Here is a 20,000-nt window from a genome sequence, read left to right as displayed (position 1 = left end):
CGTGCACAGCTGAGCCGAGATCAGGCAAAGCCTTCGAGTTCATATATGGTGAATATTTCATACGGAGAACTTCGGAAAAGGTTTGCTCAAAATTCATAGATTGCAAAATTCATTCACTACAAGCACGTGTCGGACGAGCAGCTTCTTTTTCAAGACCCAGATTTTTCCCGTAGTGACACATTTTCTGGATCTGCAGCGCTTAATTGAGGTTCCCTGACATGACATTACCTAACTCGTTCACACCATGAGTAATGTTAACACCTCTGCTGAAAACAACTACAGAAACCATCACAGAAATTCCATGGTTTCCACTACAAACCATCAGCTAACCATTAAAACCATTACCATTACTGGTCCTTAATGGTATCCACTAGACATAACATGCCACCAATAGAAGGCAACAAATTGTCAGTAGAGACCCACAGCGACCAATACAGTTTCCAATAAAACCGATACAATTCACATCATAACCAGTAAAACCAATACAATTCACATCATAACCAGTAAAACCAATACAATTCACATCAGAACCAGTAAAACCAATACAATTCGCATCATAACCAGTAAAACCAATACAGTTCGCATCATAACCATTAAAACCAATACAATTCACATCATAACCATTAAAACCAATACAATTTACATCATAACCAGTAAAACCAATACAATTCGCATCATAACCATTAAAACCAATACAGTTCACATTATAACCATTAAAACCAATACAGTTCACATTATAACCATTAAAACCAATACAGTTCACATTATAACCATTAAAATCAATACAATTCACATTATAACCATTAAAACCAATACAGTTCGCATTATAACCATTAAAACCAATACAATTCACATTATAACCAGTAAAACCAATACAGTTCGCATCATAACCAGTAAAACCAATACAATTCGCATTATAACCATTAAAACCAATACAGTTCACATTATAACCATTAAAACCAATACAATTCACATCATAATCATTAAAACCAATACAATTCACATCATAACCAGTAAAACCAATACAGTTCACATTATAACCAGTAAAACCAATACAATTCACATTATAACCAGTAAAACCAATACAATTTGCATCATAACCAGTAAAACCAATACAGTTCGCATTATAACCATTAAAACCAATACAGTTCACATTATAACCATTAAAACCAATACAGTTCACATTATAACCAGTAAAACCAATACAATTTGCATCATAACCAGTAAAACCAATACAATTCACATTATAACCAGTAAAACCAATACAATTTGCATCATAACCAGTAAAACCAATACAGTTAGCATTATAACCATTAAAACCAATACAGTTCGCATTATAACCATTAAAACCAATACAATTCACATTATAACCATTAAAACCAATACAGTTCGCATTATAACCATTAAAACCAATACAATTTACATCATAACCAGTAAAACCAATACAATTCACATCATAACCAGTAAAACCAATACAATTCGCATTATAACCAGTAAAACCAATACAATTCACATCATAACCAGTAAAACCAATACAATTCACATTATAACCAGTAAAACCAATACAATTCACATCATAACCAGTAAAACCAATACAATTCGCATTATAACCAGTAAAACCAATACAATTCACATCATAACCAGTAAAACCAATACAATTCACATTATAACCAGTAAAACCAATACAATTTGCATCATAACCAGTAAAACCAATACAGTTCGCATTATAACCATTAAAACCAATACAGTTAGCATTATAACCATTAAAACCAATACAATTTACATCATAACCAGTAAAACCAATACAATTCACATCATAACCAGTAAAACCAATACAATTCGCATTATAACCAGTAAAACCAATACAATTCACATCATAACCAGTAAAACCAATACAATTCACATTATAACCAGTAAAACCAATACAATTTGCATCATAACCAGTAAAACCAATACAGTTCGCATTATAACCATTAAAACCAATACAATTTACATTATAACCAGTAAAACCAATACAGTTCGCATTATAACCATTAAAACCAATACAATTTACATCATAACCAGTAAAACCAATACAATTCACATCATAACCAGTAAAACCAATACAATTCGCATTATAACCAGTAAAACCAATACAATTCACATCATAACCAGTAAAACCAATACAATTCACATTATAACCAGTAAAACCAATACAATTTGCATCATAACCAGTAAAACCAATACAATTCACATTATAACCAGTAAAACCAATACAATTTGCATCATGACCAGTAAAACCAATACAGTTCGCATTATAACCATTAAAACCAATACAATTTACATCATAACCAGTAAAACCAATACAATTCACATCATAACCAGTAAAACCAATACAATTCGCATTATAACCAGTAAAACCAATACAATTCACATCATAACCAGTAAAACCAATACAATTCACATTATAACCAGTAAAACCAATACAATTTGCATCATAACCAGTAAAACCAATACAGTTCGCATTATAACCATTAAAACCAATACAGTTAGCATTATAACCATTAAAACCAATACAATTTACATCATAACCAGTAAAACCAATACAATTCACATCATAACCAGTAAAACCAATACAATTCGCATTATAACCAGTAAAACCAATACAATTCACATCATAACCAGTAAAACCAATACAATTCACATTATAACCAGTAAAACCAATACAATTTGCATCATAACCAGTAAAACCAATACAGTTCGCATTATAACCATTAAAACCAATACAATTTGCATCATAACCAGTAAAACCAATACAGTTCGCATTATAACCATTAAAACCAATACAGTTAGCATTATAACCATTAAAACCAATACAGTTCGCATTATAACCATTAAAACCAATACAATTCACATTATAACCATTAAAACCAATACAGTTCGCATTATAACCATTAAAACCAATACAGTTCACATTATAACCATTAAAACCAATACAATTTACATCATAACCAGTAAAACCAATACAATTCACATCATAACCAGTAAAACCAATACAATTCGCATTATAACCAGTAAAACCAATACAATTCACATCATAACCAGTAAAACCAATACAATTCGCATCATAACCAGTAAAACCAATACAATTCACATCATAACCAGTAAAACCAATACAATTCACATCATAACCAGTAAAACCAATACAATTCACATCATAACCAGTAAAACCAATACAATTCACATTATAACCATTAAAACCAATACAGTTCGCATTATAACCATTAAAACCAATACAGTTCACATTATAACCATTAAAACCAATACAATTCACATCATAACTAGTAAAACCAATACAATTCGCATCATAACCAGTAAAACCAATACAATTCGCATCATAACCAGTAAAACCAATACAATTCACATCATAACTAGTAAAACCAATACAATTCACATCATAACCAGTAAAACCAATACAATTCACATTATAACCATTAAAACCAATACAATTCACATTATAACCATTAAAACCAATACAATTTACATCATAACCATTAAAACCAATACAATTCACATTATAACCATTAAAAATACTACAAATTCTATGAGGGTTTCTATTGCTTTTTTTCAGCAGGGACAATAACCAAAATATGTGTTATTTCTAATATTTTGATATTTTGTGAACAGTATTTGGAATAAAACATTTGTGAGAGTGCCTAGCAACCTCCTAGAATATCATAGCAACCACCTAGCAACAAACTGGGTTTGCATAGTAATCACCAACCGACACCCTTGCAGCCAACTAGGATATCACAGCAACCAGCTAGGAACGCCCTATGAACCACCTGTAATATCCTTACCACCTAACAACACCTTAACAACCACCTGGAATTTCATAGCAAGCACATAGTCACACCCTAGCAACCACCTGTGATAGCATAGCAATCACCTAGCAACAAACTGGGTTAGTATAGCAACCACCGAGCTTGTACCACCTAGAATATCATAGCAACCACCCAGCAACAACCTATCAACCAATTGGAATGGCAACAAACTAGCAAGACCCCAGCAACCAACTGGTTTAGAATACAGTATGAACAACCTAGCAATACCATCCATCCATCTTCTACACCGCGTATCCTTTTCAGGGTCACGGGGGAACCTGGGAGCATCGGGTACAAGGCGGGGTACACCCTGGACAGGGTGCCAATCCATCGCAGGGCACAATCACACACACACTCACACACCCATTCATACACTACGGACTTTAGACACGCCAATCAGCCTACCGTGCATGTCTTTGGACTGGGGGAATATCTTTGGACATGCAAACTCCGCATACACAGGGCCATGGCGGGACTCGAACCCCCGACCCTGGAGGTGTGAGGCTAACCTCTAAGCCACTTTGCGCCCAATACGTAGCGATACGTCAGCAATAAACCGGAATATCACTTTGCGACACTCTAGCAATTACGTGGAATACCATAGCAACCGCCTAGCAAGGTCCTAGCAGCTGCTCCTGACTGGATCTGGATCAAAATCCAGAATTCAGCAGTGCTAATCTCTTACGTTAATTGACGCAGTGAGTAAATCTTAATTCCGGGAACTTGCTATGACCGTTATACACAAGCGTGAGGAGTTCAGCGCTACGATATAGGCGATGCACAGAAGTTTGACAGAAAAAAGTCCGAGCATGAGGACACGGAATGACAAAAGAGGTGAAGGGCAATCCGTGTTCCGCATGCAGGAACGGAAGCGGAGCCTGAAAGAACTCCAGCAAGAAGAATATCCGTGACATATTTGTATTTTTGTATTTTCACAGTACAGCGATTTTCGCAGTTCAAACAGACGTTCGAGAGATATTCCTCTTGGTCTGCTTGCTTTTGGAGTTTAAGTAAGGGGAGAGCAGCGGGGTGAGTTTACACACTGGATGTTCTCGGACATCAAGAGAATGGATGAGATTCTCTGGGGAATATTACATCAAAAGACCATCTGCCTGTTATGAGAGCTGTGCGCCACTTGCAAAGTGGTTTAAGACCAGGATGAGAGGATGAGATGGACCAAATGGACAGCCTGGAAAACAATTTATTATTTTTTTTTTAAACAGATATAGAGAGCGCTTTTCATCTATTGGTACTTCCATTAACATCTGGGTAAGAAAAAGACCGGGAAGTCTTTTATTTTATTTTTTTTTGTTGTTGTTGTTGTTGCAAAAACGCAACTAAAATACCGAGCAGATGATTGTTCCGGACTTTTCCACAGCTCTTCATCTCCTGTCGACTCCTACGCTATTTATTTTGTTCTAATGATTTTTGCAAGGTCACAGTGCGTTGCTACAACAGCAATGGCAGACCTCCAGATCAAACACTGTCCGCACAAGACGTCAGTTCGACGTTGTTGTTGTTGTTTTTAGGAATTAAAATCCTTGAGGGCATGCGCATATAACCCTGACTTATTGTTAAATCGCAGTCCCTTCAGAAAGCGTTTCATCGCATGGACACGTGGGTGTGAGGCAAAGATACACACCCGAGCTCGGGATTGATCCTGGAGCTGTGAGGCGGCAGCGCTACCCGAATATTTTAATATTCAACAATCTACACTATTTCCATGTTGAGCATGTTCCTCGAGTCTTATACCGCATTCAACGTCTTACCTTTCAATGATTCATACACGGAGACACGTATTTCCTTCGGATCGGTCAACATACAGACACGTTCGCTCGTTAATTCTTTAACACTGACTACAATCGAAATCAAGAAGAATTCCACAGCGCCGTAGTATAAAAAGTGTTATCGTACGGTTTTTTCTTTTTTTTTTTTTTTTGTCTTCTTCTTTGCTTGCCTTTCACACCTTTGAGCTAATAAAAGCTCACATAACCTAAGGCTACAAAAAAACCCCCAAAAAAACAACCATACACTACACAGCAGCTCACTATTCTAATAAACAGCCAGGCTAACTAAGTCCAGCTGACTTTCTTGTGTACTTTATGTCGAGTTATGCCCCAAAGGCTAGTTTGAGGATTTAAGGTAGAAGTCAACGTGCACAAATTTAGCTCGCATCATTTGGAAACACCTCAGGCTAGCTCCTACGCCCGAATACCCTGATCAGCTCATCCGCCAACATCAAGCAACATTTATTCATCATTTCGGTTTGGTTTTTTTTTTTTTCTTCAAACTTTGTTTTGGGGAATTGGGAAGAAAACTTCGAATCAATAAATCCGCTAGTTCTTCTTCACGAGGTCTTTCCGAGGACAACGCTACCTTTTTCCTCCCATGCTCACCGAGCTACGGTGAGAACTCGCCCGGATTGCTGATTTCTCGGTCAATCTTTTGAAATTCTCATGAATTAAAGATCGGTCCCAAGCCCTCCGCGTATAAATGAGATACGCAAGACGTATATCCTAAAATAGGTCTCCACCACTACATCCACCATCAAGCACCATTAAGAGCGTCGTCTTTCTTAGAAATACGTCGTATAACCGGGCCACATGGCTGAAAGCACGAGGGTTTGCACGCGTCCTCCGGGAAGATCAGAAGGTTAGAATTTCTACAGACCGCCGTTACACGGAGACGTCTTTAGCTGAAATCTGGAGCACAAAATAGCCTTAACCTTTTCAAATGTTGCCGAGAAGTCTTAGAGAACACAAATTTAACACCTTTCCTCAGGAGACCAGTCGGTGTTATAGTGCCGACAGCGATATTCTGGAAATTTTTACAATAAAAAAAACACACACACACACACACGGTTTTTAACAACTGCCCTGAACGTGTATCCCTCGAGGCATCACTTTAGGATTCTCCACAACATGCCTGAGGTCTGTAACTCACCACTGAGCAATTTTACCATCATTACAGTTATTTCTGATAAGTGACCAATCTGCCCAGTGTGAAGGATTACCAAAAAAATACATCCCAAATGGCCTCAGCTCTCTTTTCCATCACTTTACAAGTGGATCCCAAGATATTTAAACTTTCTCACTTCACCTGAAGGGAGCTGCGACCAAGTTTTAACATTCTGGCTCACGTCTTGAGGTTCTGCTTCGGTATTTCTACACATAGAGAGAGTTTCTGGAGTGTACCAGTGAAAAAAACACAAAACACCGCCACAACATGATACTGCCGCCCCCGTGCTTCACAGTTCGAATGGTATTCTCCAGCTTGCAAGAATCAACCTTGAACATCTTTAGCCTAACACTTTTTGGCCTCGACTGTGTCGAGATGAATGCGATTTGATAAAAATCTCAAGGCAAGCGAAGCCTCACCTCTGCAGATGGGTACGGGGAAGTCCCACGCAGCCACGTTGGATGTGCTGGTGACGCAAGTGAGCTGAGCATGACCATCCAGTGTGTACCCGGGCACACAGCGGTACTGGATCCTGTCACCCACGTTAAACCGTGTGCCGTTCAGAATCCCTTTGGCAGGAACGCCTGGGTTTCCACAGGAGCTGCTCTGGAGCTCTGGAAAGAAACAGGAACAGGTTAATCAGCTCTTGCCTTTAAGTCCTACGGGAAATATCCGAGGTCGGCGCACCTCGAGTGCCACCACAATGGCACAGTAATTACAACTCGAAGCGCCCTGACTTTCCGAGTTAATAGCAAGTCAATAACTAAAAGTCACAATCGTAGCACGTGCTAAGATGAAATGCTAATTTTCTATCTCACCTGTTCATTTTTGCTTCGTATTCTTATTCTTAAGTAACTAAATAAACCTCATCATCGACTCACTCACGTCTCTTCATTGCTTACCAGCCAAAACCACTCCCCCCACCCCCCCCCGACAGAAACCATTTAAACTATGTCATAATCACCACCGCATACAAACTTTCTATAGAGGACTTCAATCCAGCATTAAAGAGTTTGGAAGTCCTTTACGTTCGCCAAAGACGGATTGGAAACGTTCTAGGTTTGCACTTGATGTTTCTCAGCCTGATTTCGCTGTGATGGACAAAATCCGCACATCGTACAAGAATTCTTTGGTGGTGAGTTGAGATCGGCGGTCTCAGAACGCGTAATGTGACGGTCGGTTTGGTGCCGTTGCGACCGTAGACGCTGATGACAAAGTTCTTGAAGTGTCCAGGATTTTTTATTTTTTTAGTTCAATCTCAGTGCGACACTGGATACCACTCTCGTCTAAAATCCTCCAATAGGACGACGGCGTAGGATTACGTGAAACTCGCAGGACAGCTACCAACACGGCAGGGACGATGGCGAGATCTAAACTAGTCGACAGAAATATCTTCGTTACCTCAACCTTACTTTGTTTGCATTTGGTCGCCGTTGTTTGTGATGTCGATCATGACGTAAGCCGAATGTAGTCATTTTCTTTAAAAGCAGATCTAACATTAGAGCATCTTCGACATATAATCTACTATCGAGAAGACAAGTTGCCGCACCGTCTGTCATAGAATTCGACTAAGCGTTTATTGGGATCCTCTTGTACAGAGTAACAGGTAATAATAATTAAAAAAAAAAACAACAGGAAGTGTACCGTACGCTCAGAATTACAGCTTCATTCACAGAATCCAATGCACTGGACAGATTCTGGACAACTATCTGTAATCATGCATCATTTATACGACAGAACATTTCTCTTCAGAAGTATCTTCAGATTACTGACCACAACATAACAACTACCATTTCCTCCAAAAGAGCAGCCAAGAAAAAAACAAACAAACAAACAAACAAACAAACAAACATGTGTAAATAGCAGGGTTAAGACCCTAAAACTCTGAGTTTTGTGCTAAAACAGCAGGAGCTAATGGTAATGCATCCATTACAATCAATTGTCTGTGATGTTGTTTTTTTTAAAAAAAAAACAAGATTTTCAAAGCTTTCCTAGCTGGCTCTTGTCATATTAGTAAAAATGATGAGAAGCAAATAGCGCATCATGAAGGTAATGACGTCCAAATGTGATTTGGGGGCGTATCGGTTGCCAACACCCTCAGCGCAGATGAGCTACGAAATGAACAGAATGCTAATAGAGAATGCTTCCACATAAGACAAAGACACTGACATATCGACTAAAATTGTTCTCGTTCACTGAGCTGATGAAGTTATTTCATTGGACGAGGTTAATACAGTGCATATTATTCAGCACAGTCTCAAAAACTATTAAGGTCTACACACAACGACTATGAGGAGTATATATATATATATATATATATATATAAATAAAACACGGACGCCGCTCTGCGATCCTGGCTGAAGTGGAGATTTGTACGAATATACAGCGCTACACTATATTTACTTTACACACATATTTGTAAATTAATTCCAAGGACTCAAATTCTGGAATTCACCTGATACTGTAGCTGGAATATTAACGGAACGCAGATTCTTTCAGTTGCGTACACCAGCCCCGGTGAAGTATTGCCAGTGTATAATGCGCATTTCTGCATCTTCACCCCAAAATTCCATAGCTACAAAACCTTCACGAACTTTCCAACAGATTTCTGTGTTTGCGATCACGCGTCATCGTTAGACCCGCCTCTGTCCTGAAAATACGCCCATAAAAGCATCGGTGGAATACATTAACGAAGGATCGTACAAGCGATACGACATCGACGAGTGCGTGCGCTCGGTACGAAAGCTTGGGCCGGACTGACGCTAGAGTTGGACGCTCGGAGCCACCGAGTTTAGCGATTTTCACAAATAACAAGCTATCTCTCTACGGAAAGCCCCTTTTCCCGATTTTCCTTCTGTACCCGTTCACTGAGGAAAGGATGGCGTATTAAAGGTGTTCATAAAAAGTTTGATTAAAATGACCCCACGTATTAATAAAAGGACAGCGAATAATAATTAGAATAATAATAATAATAATAAGTTAATTTTTTTCATACCGGCTTTCTACACGATCAAGGTCGCTTTACAGTTAGAAAGCACAGCAAGAGAGAGAGAGGGAAAAAAAAAAAAACGTACAACAGGCTATACAGCGCATACGTTTGAATAACAGACGCTCAGAAAACCCATTAACATCAGTTCAATTAGCAAAAGCTGGAGGGCAATGTCACTGGATTTCAATTAACATTCTATATTATAGATGAAATTAGTGAAGAAGTAAATTACAGGCCTTGGGTTCGACATGGCGGAGGTAAAAAATAAAAGCAAAGCTATACAATTCTTTTCGAGGAGAGCTGCTCGCTGCCGAGCGCCGATTTCATTTCCCAAGAGTCTCTTGGGTTATTTTCTTTCTTTCTTTCTCGCAATTCACCTGTGTGAGTACAGTGTTAGAAAACCAAAAAAATTTGAACTGGATGAAAAAGAATGAAAATGGCAACAAACTTGAGTCGACTAATTACATACATACGCATGATGTATACAGACTGATTATTTCTGGTGGTCATTCGGTGTCAAAGTGGGGCTCAAAAAACAAACAAAAACAAATAAACAACAACAAAAAAACCTCTAATCGAACCCCTAATCCCCCCCCCACTTAGATAAGTTGTATATATATATATATAAATATATATATATATATATATATATATATATATATATATATATGCTGTAAAAGATATGAATTGACTAACAGTCAATTCATCAAAATGTAGATCACATGTAGATGGTATGAAGGTCATATTTATAATTACATAGGCATAATACACATTAATATAATTATTTATGGAAAAGGAATTACAGTTAGCATTGTATCTATTATACACCCACGCTGGGAAAAAAACAAAAAAACAATCAATTCACACACGTGTATTGAGATGTCAAAACCATCCATTTGGCTTTGTTGAATGATGCCTTCCCTGCAGCTGTGGATCTGTTTCAGAGGAGCCCATTGAGCCGCTGAAATTTCCCATTATCTCGACGTTCTTTCTTGGCATCACCATGCAAACGATCGACGCATTTCAATACCGACGCAATGCTAAGCTCAGACAAACCCAACACAGGCATCCCGCAGTTAAAGTGATCGTGAGCGCTGGAACGTGAGCAAACGCTGTCCTCGAGTATGAATGCAATAATCTGTGTTTATCTCTGGTCTGATAACTGACTCGGAAAACGCTGTCTGTATATTCACTGGCAATGAATGTTAGCGAGGAAAAGCTGAACTCCAGTTCTTACACTGCAGCTGAGGAATAAAAAGCCAAGGTCAAAAAATGGGAAATCAGACTCAACTCTCAGGCGATATAGAAAGAATGAGACCCGTGGACCGGGAAAAAATACTTTCAAGTCATCCCACTTCCCAATATTTACGACTCAGGTGTTTGGGAATTGAAAAATAAAACACGTTGAGGCATTTTTCTGGATCATAGTCCTGTTTTTTAGGCAGATTTGTGCGAATCTGAATGGAAAAAAGCGCTAAATTAATAATAAATATTTGTCAAAACTCTGGATCACATGATCGGTTATGACAGGTGACATCCAGAGATCTGACAGCGATATGTCATGTAGCCATTACAAACGTAACATTTAGCATATGCTACATGACTTTTGTTTATATGTATTTTTATGAAGACTCAATTATGGCAAAAAAAAAAACAAAAAAAAAACAAAACAAACAAACAAACCTCATTTCTGATTGGCTGGTAGGTCTCTGTTATGTTTATAAACCGGGACGCGAGTAATAAAAAAAGTCAGTGAAACATTTAACCAGGTCTAAATTCAAAGCTCCTGACATTATGCAACCACGTTACCATGACAACTCGAAAAAATGGAGAAGTGTGAATCGAGACTGAGGTAATGTACAGTCTGTTCGTACAACATTCGGACGACGGTGTGCGTCATAACGTATCCTAAAAATACGCTATATCACAGCGCTGAAGGACATCATCAAACCAAGAACAGAACGTCTCTCTAAAACTGACGGAGGGACAAGAAGGAAATGAATCAGTGAGACAGGAATACTAAAGCAGGAATATCTGGCCTGAAGTAGTGGTCACTCCCCGCACGTGCCGACAGTCTCTTGTATACTTCACGTGTCTGGGCTATGGGGTAGCGTGGCTAGACGGAAGCTCTTTCTCACAAAAAAAAAAATATATATATATATATATATATATATATATATATATATATATATATATATATATATATATATATATATATATATATATAGGTTCACCTAAATCAAACAATGTGGCAAAATGTGTTATGAGACCAAGGCAGACATTTGTGGAGATATTGGACATAAAAGATATGTTTGGTACAAAAACAAGTCAGCATGTCACCTGTAGAGCACCATATCCATGGTGAAGCATGGTGGTGGCTGCATGACGCTGTGAGGCTGCTTCTCTTCAGCTGGGAATGTGGAAAGGGAATCAAGGATAGCTCCAAATACAACTCTATTTATAATAAAACTTGCAGGCGTCTGTTAATCATCTAAAGATGATAAGAAATTTCACCTTCCATCACCACAACCATCCTTTTTGGTTATGCTATTACAATTCTAGCACTTTTAAAAAAGTGTAATTAAAAATGTGTAATTAAAGTACAAATAGGCAAAAAGGTCAATTCATTTAATTAAATACGTCTGTCCTCTAAGATACACCGTTGCTAACGTGGTAGGCGTTTTAAAACATGGTCAGGTATTTTTGTTTTGTTTTGTTTTGTTTTGTATTTTGGACTGAAATGAACTTTCCGGCCCGGCTCCGAGTTCGTGGGCACAAAGATGTGTGACGGACTTTGAAACTTGAAACTGAATAGTACATGGCATCAACCAAAGAATAGATCTAAGTAGTCGGCTTTAAATCGAATTTGTCCGTTATGCATATTAATGGCGGAAAATGACGTGTGATGCCTCTGCGTTCTGAGAAAATGTCTCATTCGTTTTCGTTCCGGATCACCGCGTCAGGAACCGAAGTAGTCGGCACAGAGTTCTCCCAGGAGAAGAGCTACAGTATTTATTCTCTCACATGTCTAATACATTTTTGCTGCTTTTTGAAGATGATGGAAGTAAAAAAAAATTTCCGACATGGCCGTATGTGCGATGTTCCTGCATCTACTGTACTTCATCTCAACGTCCTCCGTGACGCCACTCCACCACTACGACCAGGCAACAGTCGAGGAGAGAAAAGCAATTTCATGCACATTCTCCCAAACTTATATGCTGAAGTATGCTTCAAAGCCATTAACGGTGAAGAGCAGTGTTCCGAGCTCTTTTACCGATGCTCATCAAACTCCACTCCAGCTTGCATATAGCGTATTAGCATACCATCATTTCCTTGTTGTCTAACTGACTGAGCAAATCAAGAAAAAGACATGCTTCCGAGCACTACTGCTAGTTGCAAGTTGCTTTACATCGCAGGGGAAAGCATACGTTTAGCATACGTTAGCTAGCGCGGTTGGCCGGTGGACGCACCAACGTAAACAACCAGGGGCATCAAAGAACACGTTATTTAGCTCGGTTTAGATTTCACGAGTTTAAATGTAAAGCACTCAATAGCCTACAAGCTTTCTTTATCATGTCATCTAGCCGATTTTAAATAAAGCGGATCAGCTAGCTACATGCGTCGCCTTATATCGGGTAGGGTTTCGGTACGGAACAGGTTCCGTTTCACTTCGGAAAACGTCTGCACGCCTGTCAAGTTAAATACGTTTTCATTCTCGATGTGTCCGAATCCCTCGTTGTTCTCAACAACCGATAACGGCTGATTGTCAACAACAACATCCTGGTTTAGAGCTTTTATTGATTTATTTTCCCCACTCTTTCGCTCAGCGTTGTGTGCAAACATTGTTTTTATTGCGTCACGCTTAAGATGTCATCTACGTATCGGGTCACTGGCGCTTAAAAGAAAATCATGCGGCGTTGGATATTTTTTATCTAAAAGTCTGCAATCTGCCCGACTAATCAGTGCTAGGTGATATAACAGTCGGATATATAGCAAGCTAGCTAGCTATATAGTTAAGTATTAAGCGTGACAAACGTATGAAGGAAATGACACGAGAAGCCGGCGTCGGTCGATCGTGCAAATTTAGTTGCGCGGAAACGTCCCGCTTTTCTTTTTGTGCCATTTTCCTTCAAAACGAATAGGGATGTAAGTGCGATTTCGCATGATGCCACGTGCATGGTGCTCAGACGGTTTTTCGTGTACGCCTTTCTATATCTATTTCTATTGTATTACTCCCTCTCCGTATTCTATCGATTTTCTTTTGCGCCCTGCGTTTTGTGGGTTCTGCTGTAACAAAGCAATTTCCCCTGTGGGATCAATAAAGCGTCCGTCTATCTGTCTGTCTATCTGTCTGTCTGTCTGCCTGCCTGTCTTTCTTTCCGTCATGCAATAAACCCGAAAAACCGTTCCTTTTCGGCAGCCGTGTCTTCGCTGCTCGTGCGGTCAGGAAATACATTGAAATCGTGACTTCGGCCCTATTTTAATCGCATCTTTATCGCGATATCCGACAGATCTCTTTGTCCTTTTCATACACGCATACTTTGTCATCGATAGTGAACTCGGCAAAGCAGCCCGGGAAAGTATTCAGAGTCGGTTTGCGCACGTGCTGAAGTCATGAAATGAGTACGTCCTGCAAAGGAATGTCCCCCGTGAGGTCGAGTCTCTAGCGTATTATTAATAGAGCGGTAGATTTCTGAAATGTTAGCCTTTATACGGTGCGAATCCACGTGCCCTCACATGAAAAGGTCACGTTTCTGTATGTAACTCTTGACACACCCAGATGGAGAAGGCTGATTTGTGGCGGATGGCGATGGACACATTAATCAACACAAATGCGGCGACTGTCAAACACGGTTTGGCTTGTTTGCGTGATGAAGGACTGACAAGAGCTAAAATGAGTTTTCTTCCCCTAACCCCCCACCCCCCACCCCCCGGTCTCGGCCTGCCTGCTTCGCCTTCTCCATCCTTCTCCCTCACACGTACGCATAATAGGCCACAAAGACACACTCACACAGCCGAGGCAGAGTGATGGAATACGAGGAACGATCGAAGAAGCCTCAGATTATGAAAAAATGTCCCAGGCAGTGCTCGGAATCAACATGAAATATAGAAAAACGCAAACAGATGAGATGGAAAGTGCCAGAGAGTGCACGGAGGAGGTGCTGAATAAATCAAGTCAAAGACGTCGGCTCATTAAAACGCGCTTTTTAGACCGGAGGAAAGACTCTGAAAGATAAGTCGAGCTTTAACATCTTCCAGAAGAAGGGATTCAAAGAGATGGCGGGGGAGGGGTTAGGCTTTTCACTATATTTGGAACACCAATAGTGAAGCGCGCAGTTCGATCCCACCTGTCGTCGCACCTGGCACCTTTTAACGAGACCCTCTCCAACTCGGGCGTTAATAGATCCGCTTAATGGGGACGCTCCTTCATTCGGAATCCAGATCTGCAGCATTGATAGATAACGAGACACGAGCACACTGACATCCGGTGCCCTCCAGTGAGTAATATCGTGCGGGATTAATATTCCAAAGCCTATAAAATTCCAAAGAACATTAAGTTAGAAAAGTGTGAGGCAGGGGACGGGTGAGGCTGAATTATTCAGCGTGTAAATGATGGAGCAGATGGGGGAGGCATCCTGCGGTCGGGTCAGGAGGGTGGCAGGTGGTAAAAGAGAGAGAATGTGTGTGTGTGTGTGAGAGAGAGAGAGAGATAGAGAGTGAGAGAGAGAGAGAGACAGGGGAGATATTTGGGATGCAGTAAGGGTTCTCCTCTCATGCATAAGCCCCTGCAGACATGACCAATCATAACCCTCATCTTCGCCAAATTCTCTCACAGTGAAATATCCATTACGCTTCACTTTACGTGAGAAAACATTGTTCTGTGAGGGTTTTCAGAACCCCGACGGGCTGACACAAGGAAAATGTGTATCACTCTTGGTTCTTTTTTTTTTTTTTTTTTTTCCTTCTAAATGCCATTTACTGTGAATTTTCTAGGGGTTTTTAGACTATAAGAAAATGTGAAATCTCCGGCTTCTCGTTTCAGCTGTGATATAAAAAAACCCCCTAACTTTATTTAAAAACAGCTTTTAAAATATCGATCTACATCATATGAGAGATTTATCTGAAAAGCCGACACGCATAGTGGGGTATTTTCAGATTATCCTACACAGGGTTACGGGGAGCCTGGAACCTATCGCAGGGAACTCAGGGCACAAGGCGGGGGACACCCCGGACAGGGTGCTCACCTGTCGCAAGGCACGATCGCACACACATTACGGACAATTTGGAAATGCCGATCAGCCTACAATGCATGTGTCTGGACTGGGGGAGGAAACCGGAGTACCCAGAGGAAACCCCGAAGCATGGAGAGAACATGCAAACTCCGCACACACAGAGAAGAGGCAGGATTCGAACCCCCAACCCTGGTGGTGCAAGGCAAAGTAAAGAGTACCATTACTTAGCACTTAGTGTAAAGCTTTAAAGGAACATACGTGGTCCTTTAATTATTTTTAAGGATGTACCCTTGATGCAACAAACACAGTGACAGGAGAAAGTACAGTACCAATCTGTCACTATCAAGTCCAAGATTGAGTCAAGACCAGGACTGGCTAAGATCGCATCAAGACCATGTCTAAAGCAGGTTAAGACCAAGTCAGGTCGAGTCGAGTCCAAATAAACGCAAGACCGAGTTAAGGTCACCAGGCTAAGCCTTTGTTTCAGCTTCATTCGTGAATCGCACCACTGATTCGGCTGTTTTAAAAACGAAGGAGTTGCTACTTGTCAAACTTTGCCCCATCGTTTTTATACAGTATCAATCAAGACCAAGTCCACATCCAGCGACAAGTCAAAAGTCCAAGTCAAACCAGAAAATGTCTCCAGACCCGACTCGACTCCTAACGCCCTATTTGGTGAAGGTTGCATCCAAAATCAAACACCACCATCCTACGAAGAACCTTAACCAATGTAAACAGCTACACCAGTGTACTGTAATGATTTACAATCCCACTATCAGGTATCACCCCGAAGATGGCGGGTCTCTACTCAGGACGTTTTTCTTTCGGTCTGTTCATCAAGGATCTACACGATACATAAAAATCGACATCCAGAGACATTACGAAATCAAATCCTGAAAACCGGATCGACCGAGCCGGGGTCTGGAATCCAAGAGAGCAAAGCTAGAAGGTGTTATTGTTCCCCCATCAATCAGAGTGACACTGACCAATCATGAGCTCATGTATGTGAAAGAGGATAGTTAGCTAGCATGCGTTAGCCTCCACACACTCACATGTAAACAAACAATAAACAAATCAAGCCAACGAATGAATAAATTCGTTCTTCCGTCGACCATAAAAATCACTCCCGATCATTCTCGTCAACAGTCCTGACTGAACCACAGTCTGTTTTTTGGCAAACCTCCAACTTCTCTCACGACTCCTCATAATCAGAAAACAGTTTTGGCGACAGCGTCAGAAACACACGCACAGGTCAGTAAAACCGATTCAACCTGAGATTTTCATGACATTAAACAGTGATCCGGCATATGCTGTCGGAGGGAAAAATCACATTTCTTACAGCATTTATTCATTTAACGTTAATGAATATTAATGAGGAGTGGGTGGTGTTAGTTAAAACCGGCTGTGAGTTGGAGAGGCACTCTACAACAATTTATTACAATACAATGATTAGGAAAACCGTTTCGGATGTATCTCACTCACACGATTCCTTCAAATGATAAGAAATAGGATCATGCATGAATCTAACTTTGTTCAGGTGTAGATTTCAGGCGTCTGAAGATCTTCAGCTCATCTCCAAGCAAATCAGGACACGTTATTATTATTATTATTATATTTTTTTTTTTAAAGAAAATGAGTCCTTTTGATCTGAATTCATTTTCAAAGCGGTTCATTCAGTTCCTCAGGAGACGTCTAGAAACTCCAGACCGATGTTGAACACGATTCCCGCTCATATAGCTTGCCCTTGATCACTTCTGTCAATAATTCGCTTTTAAATAAGCGGTCTGACGTGACGGCGTATACATTCCGCATGAGTCGATTCGCAGTGCAAGAAATCAGTAGCCGGGAGAGAGTAGGGAAATAAAAAAAAAAAACGAAGGCGCCTCACCTTCGTAATAGATTTTAAAGCCGTGGGCGCTCACGGCGAAGTCGCTGGTGAGACGCAGGGAGAAAACGGAGCCTGTGCTTGTGACTGGAGCGGGAACCTGAAATCCTGTTAACCTGAGAAAAGAGAGAGAGAGAGAGAGAGAGAGAGATCTCAGTCAGACGTGAAAAATACTTGGCTTCATGTTTTCCTGTTTATTCATCAGCCATGGCTGCAGTTTTTACACATCGCCACGCACCAAATGCAAAGAATCAATTTTCAGCTCCGAATGCAGGATCGCTCTCGCCCCTCGTCTCCGAACGTTTGATTCGAGCTCCGAAAAAAACCCCCCAAAAAAACCCAGGATCAAACGTCTCGTGTAACGTGCGCTAATCCTCGGCTCTATCGAATTTCAGACGACGGCGCTTCAAGCTAAATACCGGTGTGTAAATTCACAGCACACGAAACGCTTCTGAATAATAAACACCGTGCTTCCTATCGTCGGCGTCTTCCCGCGTGATAACAGGTCAGAACGTCGCAACGACCGAGTGACATCTGACGCGACCGCGTGAAGATTTCACGAAGTCAGAAAGAAAAAAAAAGTACCGAATGTGATGAATTTTGAGTGCAGCCAAAGGTTTCGACATTCTCGAGTAGGAGTATATAATACATAATGCATAACAGGCTTGGGGGTGTGCTGTTATGGGAAAATAATCACCAGCAGGATGGATGGAACCACCCTGAAGCTGACATCTCTATATTTCCGTAAACGGGTCGACGTCTTGACGTGTTTAATTCCCCTTACACCTTAGCACTTCGCAAAAAAAAACAAACAGACAAACAAACGATTGCGATTTTATTTTAAACAACAACAACGACGCCTCACTTTTTATCCATTTATAGTTACGTTTAACGTTCTGGAACATCCGTGAAACAAGTTGGGTCGTATTATCGCTTAGAGTATCTTGCAGCAGTCGTTCCCTCAGAAGCCTCTCTTTTAAAGTTAATAAACAAACAAACAAACAAACAAATTCCTCCAGGTTGTCGGAAAACCTCACGTTACAGCTTCACCTCCGATTGCTGCGAAGCACTGACACCGGAGACTCCTTCCATAAATTTTACCCAAACAGTTCCTGCATAAGTTATTCATATAGAAACAATTGACTCATCTGGAGCGTATTTAAACGCGCGCATTAATACAAACCTGTGATGAGATCCGTTGTTCCAGAGAACGGATCGACACCACAATTAAAATCCCAGTAAAACTTCAGCACTTCTGCTGCATGATACATCGACATCTCTGTATCATCTGATGTAAATCTATCGCGTCTCACAACAGATCAATTAGTCTCGGGAAAGGTTCGATAACGAGAAAAGCCTCGTATTAGCAAACCTCATCTTAGAATTTCACAGGAGCGAAAGGAAATGAAAGATGCCGGCAGATGTTATTAACGGAATGACGAGGAAATTCGGAAAATAAACTAATAAGACGTGAGCGGATGCACCGTGGGATTCATTAGCAATGCCGAGAAACAGCGAGCGGCTGGGAGTCCACAGAGAGCGCCTCCGCCTAAAAGACTACGCACACTTATACATACAGTCCTGCTTGAAGGTTTGTGAACCCGTTAGAATTTTTCTACGTACTGCACGTACATAAATATGACCTACAACATCATCAAAGCCCTAAAAGTAGACAAAGAGATCCCAGTTCAACAAATGAGACAAAAATATTATACGGGGTCATTTATTGATTGAGGAAAATGATCCAATATTACATCTCCGTGAGGGTCAAGAGTATGTCAACGTCTAGGATTAGCAGTTCATTTGAAGGTGAAATTAGAGTCAGGTGTTTTCAGTCAATGGGATGATGATCAGGTGTGAGTAAACGCCCGTTGTGTTTAAAGAACAGGAGTGTGATCTTCACAACACGTGTTTGTGGACAATGGAGATTTCTGAAGACCTCAGAAAAGAGCTGTTGATGCTCATCAGGCTGGACAAGGTCACAAAAACCATCTCGAAAGAGTTTGGACTCCACCGATCTACACTCAGACAGATCGTAAACAGATGGAGGAGTCCACGAGGTCACAAAGGAA

General features: G+C 40.4%; 1 protein-coding gene across 1 annotated transcript in view; it reads right to left on the bottom strand.

The window, feature by feature from the left end:
- Nucleotides 1-20,000, bottom strand: part of csmd1a (CUB and Sushi multiple domains 1a) — a 52,915-nt gene that overhangs the window by 5,710 nt on the left and 27,205 nt on the right. The window contains exons 3-4 of the mRNA XM_053674693.1: nucleotides 17,932-18,044; nucleotides 7,241-7,435 (exon numbers count right to left, since the gene is read on the bottom strand). Coding sequence (XP_053530668.1) covers nucleotides 7,241-7,435; nucleotides 17,932-18,044 — 308 coding nt within the window. The remainder of the gene's footprint in view (nucleotides 1-7,240; nucleotides 7,436-17,931; nucleotides 18,045-20,000) is intronic.

Source organism: Ictalurus punctatus, chromosome 23 (assembly GCF_001660625.3).
Source record: "Ictalurus punctatus breed USDA103 chromosome 23, Coco_2.0, whole genome shotgun sequence".
In the NCBI taxonomy this organism is placed as follows: domain Eukaryota; kingdom Metazoa; phylum Chordata; class Actinopteri; order Siluriformes; family Ictaluridae; genus Ictalurus; species Ictalurus punctatus.
The sequence above is the reverse complement of the archived record's forward strand: the minus strand, read 5'-3'. Positions and strand labels throughout refer to the sequence as shown.